Below are 12,838 nucleotides of genomic sequence, written 5' to 3'. Positions count from 1 at the left end.
AACCTAAAAAATCTAGTCATTGCAAGCAATCCGAAATGTCGTTTACAACAATGTAGTGCAACATACCGATTTTCGCTTTTAGCAGCATGATTGTTAATTATGTCACACTCACAAGTGTTGATTGAATGTTCTTTTTCAGCTCATTGCTACGAGTTCGCTGTGGTGGTAGCGGTTTTTCAAAAACTTTCGGACCACAGTTCGCATGTACAAATGACGAGTGGCTTAATTTGTTAACGTTCAATTTACACTTGTGAAATAATTAACAATATAGTGTTATACAAATGAAGGCTTTTTTACGTTTTAATTCACAAAAAAAGTGTTTGAGCCTGTCACAATCAATAAGTATAGCTCACACGGCAGGCTACAATATGTGTTCTTGACCAAGCGTACTATTTTAATTGTATAATTCTTACGAAATGTTATTATCCGTTACTGTCCTATAGTAATCTTTGATTGCGAAATCCTTATTATGTCATGTACTTCTAGAATCTAGAAGAACCTGCATACGGGCAAGACTAGAAGGTTCCCCGACTAGATCGAGCAATTTGTCAAGTGGTAGGTTGATATGACGTCACAAAGATGTTTACTTGTGGTAAAACTTGACCAGAATAACGAGTTCTTATGATGTAACATTATCGTACCTTCTGGAAGTTACTGGTCAAAACTGTAAATAATGGCGTGATTCGCGTAATTGATTTAGAAATGAAGATTATTATTGAGATAATAATAAAGATTAATATTGAGATGATCATTGAAATAGATAGAAAATAGAAATTGAAGTTATTGAATACGAGTAGATGAGAGTTGGTGCTACTAGAAATTGTGATCAAGATTAGAGTTATATGAGAAGTTGTGAGTGAAGTAAGTTAAAGTCGAATAAAAGAGTTACAGGTGTTAGAATCTATTGCTGTTCACAGTTATTTTTGATTATTTGTTTGAAGTGCTGAACCATTCGTTAAAGTCCTTCAAGAACTTTCATTTATTATCTCACAAGTATTCGACCATTTATTTGACTGTTTTACGTTGATATCCCAATAAACTACGTCATTAATCCTTTCCAAGTTTCTTTTCTGGTAAGAGATGGAAAGAATCGTGACAGAACCAAAAATAGTACAAGATGGACCAACCTGGCAAATTCCACATATATAGCGTTCTTTGCATTTTCCACAAGTACAATTGGAAGGCACATATCCTTATCCCAATCCTCATGTCCGCTTCCATAATCTCCCACGACAGATCCAAGTAAAGTCCCCATGTTTCTTCTTGACATCTCTGAGCTTCCAGCTCCAGCAAGAGTAAACAATTTTCTTCTCAATCGGATTTTATCTTTTTTTTTTTGTATAATCCCAGGATGAACTGCATAAGTAATATCCAAGATGGCGGACTTAAATTCTGCAGCAGAAGCCCCTTTTCCATAGTACACTTTGAACAGACCCCCTGGGGTAAATGGAGTCACCATTTGGGGATCAATGGGTTTTTCATTGTTTCTTGGGTTGTCCGCCAAATAAGAGATGGATACTGTCATTGCAGACTTGGAGATCAATTCTCTCCAGTCCACGCATGTCGAAGCGAAAGCGACGTTAGAGCTCACCACAAGCAACAAAACCAAACTTAAAAGTATTTTCATGTTTTCTGAATCGCAAAGCTAAGTAGCTGAAAACATATAAATAAATAAAATAAACCATGTCTTTCAACTACTCAGATAGCAAATCAGACCTTTTTGCATTGATTCAACGTCTGCAGATTCGACGTACTTTAAGTAGCAGCGGATGAAAGACATTGAATCAATGTAAAAAAACGATTGATTTGCTGTTTTGGATAGCAACCACAAATTGAGTAAAATCTGTTCTTAAAGGCATATTCAATGAAATTTTCAAACTGGAATTAAGCATTAAAATGCGTAACCTGAACACTCAAGAAAACATTTTTAAAAAAATTACCGAAAAAAACTTGTTTTCAAGGGCGCTGGCAAGGCCCAAAGTCCAGAGTTTCATTTATTTTCATTTTTTTCAAAAATGACCAAAACGTGCAAACACTGCTCGAGAATACGTCATAAAGGCCAGCAATAACAAAAGCCACGTTACCAATCTGATGTTTTGAGCAAACTGTCTGCTGTTTTGATGTTAAAATGTGCTGTTTTGATGTAAATACATACATAGCCTACAGTCAAATCGCCCGCAGTAACAATTATTGCGTGATCGGTTGATTGCTAGCCTTTATGACGTAGACTGCACAGTCGCACGCTTCGTTGCTCAGGCTCAATTTCATTTTGAAAGCTCTGACAAAAGCACGCCCACAATGGTGGTCAGACCGCAATGGGGCAAAATTTTATTGAAAATCGTTCTATGGTAGCAAGTTAAACACAAAGAACGTGGAAAATCGCCAAGTCAGGTTTTTCCTTTAGTACCCCTTTAAAACCCTTAACATACCAAGCCTAGCTCACCAACGTCGTTTACCAAGGTGGGGTCCTCCAAGGACCCCATCGTTTCTATTGCTTAAAGTATACAGTATATACAAAGTCATCAATAATTAACGTTATAACTTCAAACAAATGTATTTAACGAATGGTAGATAATAATTGAGTAATAAACATATAATATTATTGTCAAATACTTAAATATTTAGGAAAAACAAGTTTTACTCAATGAGTCAGCCATTTGCGTCGATAACAAGTCGGAGATGCTTCGAAAAGGACCTGCAAGAGTTATGAATAACTTTTTGGGTATTTTAGCTCATTAGTTTTTCAGATTATCCTTCACTGCTTCCAAACTTTGGTGGTATTTAGTCGAAACCCTGCTCTCCAGGTAAGACCAGATGCCTAAGTCTAGGGGGTTCAGGTTTGTGGATGAAGGAGGCCATTCTTCCTTGGAAATGCAAAACGGAAAATTGGCTGAGCCAGTTTTGCGTTGTCTCACAATACATACAATCTGTATACCGGCACACCAAAGCACAAGCCAATTTGTAGTCTACTTTCTTCATCCTTGATTACAGTTTATACAGCTAATGTAACAAAGGAAGATTGCCGAAATTGTAAGTAAAGCAGATGCCATTTTTATGACACTGTAACAAACCCCTGTTGTTACCCCAAGTGTTATAAAAACTAAAATTTTAGTCTTAGCATCACATATAGTATAACACATGTGTTTCTACAAATTACTTAGACAAAGGATCTTATTCATAAACGCACAGTTCATCCACTGTCATCTTCACATTCTTTTGCACTTGTCACAGTTGGGTGGTGACTCGGTGCTGTTCGCAAACGAAACGTTTGCATTTGGAGCATATAATGTTAACTTTTCTATCGTTGTTTCAAGGACATTGAAAACATCTTCCTCTCTTCCGTCACTGGCTGCCTTGACGTTGAGGATATATTTGAAGCTTCAGTGTTTCGACCTACAGAAACTCCTATAACTGCAATAGCTCTAACGATGTAAAGCTGAAAACCAGATGGATTACATGCTCTGCGCAAGACATTAGGTTTCGTTAATTCTTTGCCTAACTCCATCAAGAAATATAATCCTCGATTAGATTTTCTACTGTTCCAGTCTCTGTTTATGAACACCCAAGTGATATAGGAATTCAGGGCTCCAATGTCAAGCACGTTCATAAAAAGTCGGAAAGGCCATCTTGACATTCGTCTGGCACAAGAATATTCACTCACCAACTTGTCTGCATCATCCACTCCGCCTTTTGTGCGTTATATTCAAGTATCATGTTGGGTTTCTTGTGATCTTCATTAGACAGTGAATTATCAAGATGCTGAGAAGATAGTAAACGAACCGTCTTGTTTTTTTAGGCACATAGCTTACAACTGACAGTTCATCTGAAAAGATAAAGTTTGACGATAAAACATATCGTCCCTTCGCAACTTCCATAACTGAAGGAATATCTGACTTTTTTGCTCAGTGTTCCTGTCTTGGTGATATTTTTCTGGAGGAAAAATTCTGCAGTTGGCACTGATATAAAAAAAATATCTGTGGTAACACTTCTTCTAGTTGCAAACAGTGATTTCATCATGTCACACAGTACACACAACCAGACGTCCTTGATTTTTCTCAGGTGCACTCCCAGGAAGTTTTCCAGTATAGACTTGGAGATTCTACAGGCGAGTGGTTTTCACGTCTTCAGCTGCCCACACTTTAATTCCATATCTTGCTGGTTTTGACTTCATATACTCTCTCATTGGACATTTCCCTCGGAAAGAGACTAATTGTTCATCTACCGTTACTTCTTCAAATGGCTTATAGAGTTTTTTGCAGTTTTCTATAAATCCATTCAAATTTCGCGAAAAGCTGCAAGTTTAGCATTTTCTTTTCTTTGACTACGTGTTGATTTGTCATCAAATTCTCAATCTCTGGCAAAATGTAAGGACATTTTTCGCGTGAAGTTAACTGGTTAACATTCAGCATTTGTAACGTAATATACCAAGGGGGGTCCCATCAGGACCCCAGGTAACGTTATGCTGTTTTTTGCATATGTTTCAAATAATTTTTTAATTTTTGTTGCACTGTACCGAACTTGATTAAATTTATGACACATACAAAGATGATGAGAAAAATTGTTGCTATAGGTAAGGCGGGAGATAAAAAAATTCACCTCTGGGGTCCCTACGAGACCCCGCTTGGTATGTTAAAGGTTAACAAAAAAATTTCCAATATTTGCATTAATTTTGTTTGGAGGCAAAATCTGTTTTCGAATTAAAGTTCCTTGTCAATAACCAAAAAATATTGCTTTAAACAGACAAAGGTAAGTATCGTTAATTTATAATTACAGTAAAAATAGCATAAAAATCCCAGCATTATTATTGTCAAAGCGAGTTTGGAAAAAATCTCTGACTGACATCATGGCTGACATCATGACGGACATCATATCTCTGAGCAAACACCATACGACATGAGGGAACCACCTATATTTCTCATGTCTCTTGGTTCTGTTGATCAGTTAGTTTTAATTATAATTATTAATGTCATAAAAATACTACTTGTTTATGGTGACCAAACGTTGGCAACAAAGTTGCTGTTGTTTCGACATGTTTGGACTCATCAGCTAGCCCGTAACCAGAGAATTTCACCTGTAACTTTTACCATTATGCAATGTTAATTAAATAATTACAAGTTCAAACGTTTCGAATGCGAATTCAAATCTACCAATTTGCAAATGAGCAAATCCATTTTGTTAAATGAAGAAATCGTTGATTCGTTTGTGTGCATTGCTTTCATTTGTTCAGGCGACTGCACAGCAAACAACCAAACTACTGCACGTGAGTGAAAGAAATCACTTCAACTTTAACAGAAATGTGGCTCTCGAAATACTCAAAAAATTTCGCTTTAGATGGCTGGCGTCTAAGGGTAATTGTTGCAAATCTTTTGCGTTTGCTTGATGCAATTATACGTTGAATACATGTCACTTATAAGTTGCAATTTGATTTTCGATGCCATTTTGTTTACAATTCGTCTGACAGGTGGCGGCGTTTCTGCTCCATTTCATCCGAATGGTTTGAAAACAAAAATGTAGCGTCTGCAGACGTCAACTTTATGACGAAATAATGCGATGAGAAAAACTCGCACCTGCTGAAGAAAACTTGAGTTGCTGATAGCATCAATGAAACGTGAATCCAGTGTTGCCAGTTTGACACGTAACAACGGCTTGATAGGTTTTGACGGTTTTGTTGTTTTAATGTTTTCGATAACTCATAAGATGATTTTGTGGAACAGTGATAAAAAAAGCATGAAAACGGTAGAAAAACAAGCCGCTTCACACAATCTTCGTGCAAGGTCTTACTTTTTGGAGATATTCGTGAGTTCGAAAAAACTTTGATGCCTTGACGTGACCTGAAGCAAATCTATGGGTTGATTGAAAAACGAAGTAACTTTAAAAACTGTTCGGCTTTGTTTATCCGGACTTGGTATTTTTTTTATAAACTTTTTGCCAGTAAACTAGATATTTATCTGGCAACTCTGAGTGAGTCTGGTTTGAAAATCTTAGTCGTTCCCTGGTGACTCTGATGAGTCAACGTGATCGTAAGTGGACAAGATCTATGCGTCTGGAATGCTAAGACTGACCGGATCGGACCAAGAATTCAGTCTTTTTTTACATTGATTAAATATCTGTAAACGTTCAAACAATAAAAATTAATTATTCAGTATTTACTGCCGGGATGCAGAATTGCTAGTTTTGCTGTTCCCGCGGAATTACGAGTATTGTTTAGGAGCCACAGTGAAAACCAAACAGTCACAGATGATTGATTTTGAGCTGAAGTAACAGCTTATAACTTACGAAGTAACAGCTTATAACTATCTTCACCCCACAGCCAAACCAAGGAATAACAACATGAGTGGTTTATAGGGATTGTGCGATTGAAATCATAAAATAAGCGACATAATAAGTAATAACTTTTATTTACTTGCTGCGGCTGCTTTACACAGAAACGGTCTAATGGAAATCAACTCTGTAGTACACTTTCTATGACATAAAGTAAAAGTTTCCTAAAAAACGTTAGCAATTCTCAACAACTACTACTGCTATAGCACTCAACCGATGCGGCCTTTCATTAACTAGAATTTTTCCAGCGTTTGCTATGTTGCGCAGTGTTACGACTCTCAATAAACCTCCACAAAGTAGTTCAAGATGAACTTGTCTTTGGGTAGACTTCAGACATAACCCTTGTTGAAATTCCATTTACTATTGTTTTTTGCACCACTGTTGCTATTGTGACATCAAAAAGTGGCGATTGCCGACGAATCGCTAACTGTTCTTTGGTCGAGCTATCTGCGATCTGCGGCTTCTGCGCCGAAAGACAAATAGTTTGCTGATGGAATTTGTAGCGTAAAAATTGAGAGAAAAAGTAAAAAAGTCTTTCGCCGCTCTCAAGCGCATCCGGGCATCATAGCATAAGCGGCGCATTCAAGTTCATTGCTCACAGTCACAGCACAGCAGCGACAAACATTTGGCTACGGGCAAGATTGTTAAAAATACAAAAAATTACCTGTCAGCAGTGGCGTAGCCAAGGAGGGGGGTTTTGGGGGTTACAACCCCCCCTTTGGCACGCGTATGATATTGAGAATAATGCTTTCAGTCTAAAAAAAAATTGCCTAATTTTAAACAAAATTGCATTAAAAGAGCGAGTTTTGCCAATACCAAACATCTCAGCCAGGAATTAGCAACAAGAAAACACAGAGACTATGCTTTATTTCCGAAAAATGCCGAAGAAAACTTGATCTTATCCTTTTGCTTTGCTACCGGACAGCACCATTTTACGGGAATATTCGTACCCACATTTTGTTGAAAATGCTCTCAGAATGCACCAAATTCAAAGTAATTTTTCAAAATTTTCTGGGGGAGGCCCCCCAGACCCCCCGCCGCTGGGTGGGAAAACCCCCCCCTTTCAAAATTCCTGGCTACGCTACTGCCTGTCAGATAAACTCCCTTGTGTTGATTTCCTGAGGTTTGCATGTGGAAATGTTGCTTTTAATTTCAAGAATTTTGTTTTACTCCCGAAGTGAACCAAAAGTGTCAAAAATTACTGCTTCAAAGCGAACATCTGACCCTAACTTTTTCAGAGATTTAGAAATAATCATTTATAGAAATTGTTAGAAACCCATTAACATGGGCTAACAAAGATTTTGTGAATTTATTAAGAACAATGGACGACCGATCGTTTTATATAACCACTATAGTTGGCGCTCCATCTGGGCAGGGCCGATGATAATGCTTTATCACATGATAGGAATGGGACAATGTAATTTTGCATAGCCAGTGTTCCTTTTCTCTTAGTGCATTTAGTTAGTTTCCAATAAGGTGAAAAATAGATTTAACAAAAACATGCAATAAGTTACTTGGCTCTTTAAACTTGCTTTGGAATTTTCTACAAAATGTCACAATCACACAGTCACAATATGTCACACCAGTGCAGTGCCGTAGGCAAAAAAAAAATTTAGGGGGGGGCAAATATTTGATGAATTGAGGAGAACGACAAAGTGTTTGATTTAAGACATCGCCATCTGATGTGCAGTGGCGTATCCTGGTGGGTTAAGCAAGAGAAGCAATAAAGCTGGCAGGGGGTTAGAGCGAGCCGAAGGCACGCGTATTCTAGGGGGGTCCGGGGGCATGCTTCCCCGGAAAATTTTTGCAAAATTACACTCAAATAATGGATTATAGCGCTTTCTGGAAACACTTTCAGGGTAATATTTGTATGAAATTAATAAGCAGGTAAACAGCTATTAACTTATTAAAGGTAGCTGTTACACACGAACGGGCAAAAACTGCGGCTAAAATTAGAGAACACAAAAAACTCAGCTACACAAAAACCCAACAGAGTAAGCGATTCTGAAATTGCTTTCACAGATTAGTTATAAGAAGCGTAAATCGCGTAAACTTTGCGCAATTTGCGATTTGCAAAATTTATTGGTATCTTTCTGTGTGTCTAAAACAAGTCCTGGGGGGTATCAATAGCCAGATGTCTTGGAAAACGATATAAATTTATACAAATTATATTATATTTTCAACAAAGGGTTCAACTTCGGAATCCAAACTTTGAAAATTTGGGGGAGGGGCATGGCCCCTTTCGCCCCCCTCCTGGCTACGCCTATGCACCAGTGGGATGCAAAATAGCGTCAGTAAAAATTCTCCATAATTGGCGATTTTCAGCCCATTGTCACAGTTTTTCCGGGCTGTGCTTTGTAAGAGATCGAACCCATCGCATGAATGTTTCTGCTCGTCTTCCTTGGTTTCGTTTGCCTTTGATCAGTTTTTTTTTTCTGTCGGCTGCATAGCCGAGTGGTGAAAGCTCTAGAACGGCACTCAAAAGGGCGCCGGTTCGACACTGCTCAAAAGCATGCGGCTGTGTCTTTGGCAGGACACTTAAAGGCATGCCTGAAGGTGGATATGAAGATTGGCTTCCTTGCCTTCCCGTTCACTTAATCTAAATCTTCAACCACCGGGCAATCGCCTGGATACAACAAAAAAAAGTTTTGACAATAATAGGAAAGTTTCATTGTAAATTGAGTTTACTGGGATGTCGTATTCTATATTCCAACCAGAGAAGTTGACGTTTGTTGAAGCAGGGGAGTTTCACTTACAGCACCATATGAGAAGTCATTGTGAACTGAATTCATGTGATGCCAATAATTCGTTTGTCATTAACGAATACAATGCAACAAGCGGTTTTCAAAAATGTTTGAACGCCGTCACCCCACCTGACGGCCATCAGAATAGATTGCAATCTTTGTTCAAAGTATTTCATGTTTTCTGAACAGCGCTCTGAAACTTTATTAGAAAACAGAAGTGTTTGTTTTTGTCAGTTTTTGTAAAAGTTGCCGTTTCAATTTTGATAAAAAAGAACAACATTAAAAAAATCTGGCAACATTGAAGCAGGAGTCAGAGTCGCCCAGTTATAAATCAAGGAGTCGGAGTCGTGAATTTTTCGCCTGACTCCACAGCCCTGGAAACAACTACACCGGTTGTGATAAAACAATAAAATATCGGACACAGAGGCTCAACTTGGCTCCAGTGACATTTGATGATGGACAGGGTTATTTGCAAGAACTATGTTAACAGCGTCCTGGTACGCCTGAAATGATGATAAAACGTTCATGCATAGCCATTGTTGAGAGGATTACCCGGATTACACTGAGAGTCTGTTGCAAAGCAGCCGATCATAAGTCTGGTCGTTCATGATACGCAGATCTCATGCTTCATCTGGTGGACGATATTCGTAACAACGTAAAAAAAGCGATAATTTGCACTCAAGTGCGTAGTCAGGGGGAGGGGGCAAAGAAGACAATTGCCCCCTCCACTCAGAAATATTTTTGTACTGGAATTGTAACCAACTTGTATGCTATAAAAAAACTATAAAAAAGTGTATCAAAGGAAGAAATAATTTTTTGATCAAATATATGCGGCATTTAGACAACACTTTCGATGCTGACGGCTTTTTCAATAAGCCATTCGTTGACTGTGACGTCACACTTCCAAGCTACATACGATATAAAGCTGGGCGATGGTGACATCATATTTCGATATATTTTAATTAAGTTGGAAAAGCAAAAAAGCAATCAGGAAAGCTGTTGGTTTATTAGGGGAAAATATGTTTATTCAGGAAAAACATGTTTTCATTTATCAACCGTTGCATTCACTCCTCAAATCGCTTTATTTCAGACCCGATGTCATCTGATTGTTTTTATCGTTCTGAATGAAAACTAAAGGAAATTTTTTTAAATGCCAATAGACGCACGTGTCATTCTCTTGCGGCACAAACGTGTGTCATGGCACACTGTTGCACATCCTTGTTGATAAGTAAGTAAAAATACTGTTTTAAAGTGCTCGGTGTAACTTGGGCTGGAATCGAACCTAGAATTACCAGCAGCAGTCTCAGGAACCACAACCGGCAGGATTATGAAGTCTGAATCGAAGGGACTGTGGCGTGTCTGGAGTCGGAGTCGCTAAAAAGTGCCTACTCCGGCTTGATACAAAACAATAAAAAATTTCAAAGCAAAATTCGTTACTAAAATTTTCATCAAATCTTCTTATGACTTCACTGATGATCTGATATGGATGCGTAGTCAGATTAAATATTTGAAAAAAGTAGACAGGATTACACTAAATCGACAAAATTTTGTTTGCAACTTTTTTTTATGTTGTTTCTTGTTCTTCGTATTCTAAAACTTTAACAGAAAATAAAAGTGTTTGTTTTTGTCAGGTTTCTGAAAGTTTCCGCTTTAATTTCGATTGCAACTTAAGTGAAATTAAATGTTAAAAAAATGAAAAAGGACAAACGTAAAAAACCTGGTAACTCTCAAATATCTGGCAGCACTAAAGCCAGAGTGGAAATCGGCCAGTTGTATACAGGAAGTCGAAGTCGTCTATTTTCGCGCGACTTCACAGCCCTGACAACCAGATCAGTTGATTAGACTTTTGATGACTCGAACTGAATAGAGCAGAAGTTTTCTTCTTGGTGGGTAGTACAGGGACTTCAAAGAGTCTTCGCCATGGAAGGACAGAATTTCCTGTAGTTAAGTTAAGATGATAATTTGTTTTTGGCGACTTCAAGAAGGCCGGAAGTTGTTTTAAGTTGATTTCAAGTGGAATCTGCAGATGTTGCTCAAAAACAGGTTCTTGGATTTTTTACAAACTAAATAATTCTTTTGAAGAGCTTTCATCTCTGTTTTTGTTTGACAAGTTCAAGTGCTTTGAACCAAATCGGTTGAAAAAGTCCCCGAAAATAATGGAAATATTAACTCTCCAGAGAAGTAAATTACAAATTAGGCTCAATGGCAGCTAATAAGTTTTGGTTTTAACGTCGTTTTAAAGCTTTTAGATGTCGAAAAAATGTAACGATGGACCATTGCGCTAGCTAGAACGTGGCAATAGTTACCACAGTATTCTTCATGTGCAAATATTCTTTCAAGTAACGAAAAGGGGTTTCCCACTGAAAGCAAATGCAGACGAGCGTATGAGATTGAAGTGCTATATTTGCCAGCAAGCTAGGCAGAATTAAATTACAGTTTTATTTGCAAAAGGTTTGTCTTTTAGAACAATACACTTGGGATCGGTATTTGAGCTTCGCTTCTCAAAACTCAAGTGTCAATTCCAATTCCTTGGAGGCTGAATGTATGACCGGTTTATTTTGGAAACGTGAAGGGAATTTTATTGTTTAAATTAAAAGATGACGTGAAATGAAAGTTTATCCAAAACGAAACAAAGGCAAACGTTTTATTTGAAAAAAAAATTCAAAACATTTATTTTTCCATTTCTCGGCTGTTTCTTTTTTAAACTCTTTTTCACGATCTGTTACTCGGCAGCCGATTGTAGCAAGGGCTTTGAACAACAACAGTGCATTTTTGGCATAACGTATCACATTTTTTACGAAAACTGTGTGATTATATTGTCTGTCTATATCCTAATTCAGTGGATACTAACTTGATATAATGCAATGAGTATGTGGATAAACTCCAAGTGACGCACGTCGAAAATAGCTAACCCTTATTTTATTGAGGCATGAAATATTGAAAGGAGAAAGAGCAGTACTTTGTGAGAAAAGTGTTTTGGAAAACTGAGAAAGGAAGCTCTTTGAAATTTGGGGACATTGTGCTCAAGCAAAAGATGCTAGAATCTTTACATTTTGATTCTCATTATTAATTTGGACGCATCCAGAATCATTAACATAGTCCTGGTTTTCAAACTTTGCATGGTGTCTTCAGCTGCTGAAATTTTTACCAATAGGAGCAACTCATGCTATGTTGATGGTGTACGCCCGAATGGTTGATGAATGATGATGATGAACATAGTCCTTCCCAACATTCCTGTCCCTTGTGAAGAAAGGGGCGTTCTTCCCGGCTATCAGCACAATAAATTTGTGGCAGAATACGGTGCGATACTGATGAGCCCAGCCTCATGGGCGAAACACGTGTCTATCGCTGTCAATTCTTGCTACAAATCGGCTGCCGAGAAACATTCCTGTCCCTTATTACATCTGGCAGTTTATGTTTCTACACTCCAGCGTCCTTTTCTAACTGGTAAATAAAAGTTTTCGCTTGCCCTACCCTTTCTTATATATGTCATAGTTTGGTTCCCAAATAAGGAGGTTACTAACTTTTTGTTGACTTTTAAAGCAGTGACCTAATAGCTGCAGCCTTCGTCTTTTGTTCGTATCATCATGATACAAAACCTAAGCTAAGTTTGTGAGGTCAAAACGACGTACAAGCATGGTGCTCCATCCGAGACCCTCTGCCTACCTTGTCTACACATGATTGAACTGAGGCAAACGGTCAGATGACCTTTCGGTGTCCATAAATCAACCCTTTTATGATATTCATTGCTTGTTCCGCATCAGTGCACTTTG

The 12,838-nt window shown here is 37.9% G+C and overlaps 1 protein-coding gene across 2 annotated transcripts in view; it reads right to left on the bottom strand.

Annotated features, from left to right (window-relative positions):
* Positions 1-1,644, bottom strand: part of LOC145771966 (inter-alpha-trypsin inhibitor heavy chain H3-like) — a 69,925-nt gene extending 68,281 nt beyond the window's left edge. For both annotated transcript variants that reach the window (XM_082583744.1, XM_082583743.1), the window contains exon 1: positions 1,128-1,644. In XM_082583744.1, the coding sequence (XP_082439870.1) occupies positions 1,128-1,627 (500 nt within the window). In that variant the 5' untranslated portion in view covers positions 1,628-1,644. The remainder of the gene's footprint in view (positions 1-1,127) is intronic.
* Between the last annotated feature and the right edge of the window lie 11,194 nt (positions 1,645-12,838).

This window comes from Aplidium turbinatum, chromosome 6, assembly GCF_918807975.1.
Source record: "Aplidium turbinatum chromosome 6, kaAplTurb1.1, whole genome shotgun sequence".
Lineage (NCBI taxonomy): Eukaryota > Metazoa > Chordata > Ascidiacea > Aplousobranchia > Polyclinidae > Aplidium > Aplidium turbinatum.
The sequence above is the reverse complement of the archived record's forward strand: the minus strand, read 5'-3'. Positions and strand labels throughout refer to the sequence as shown.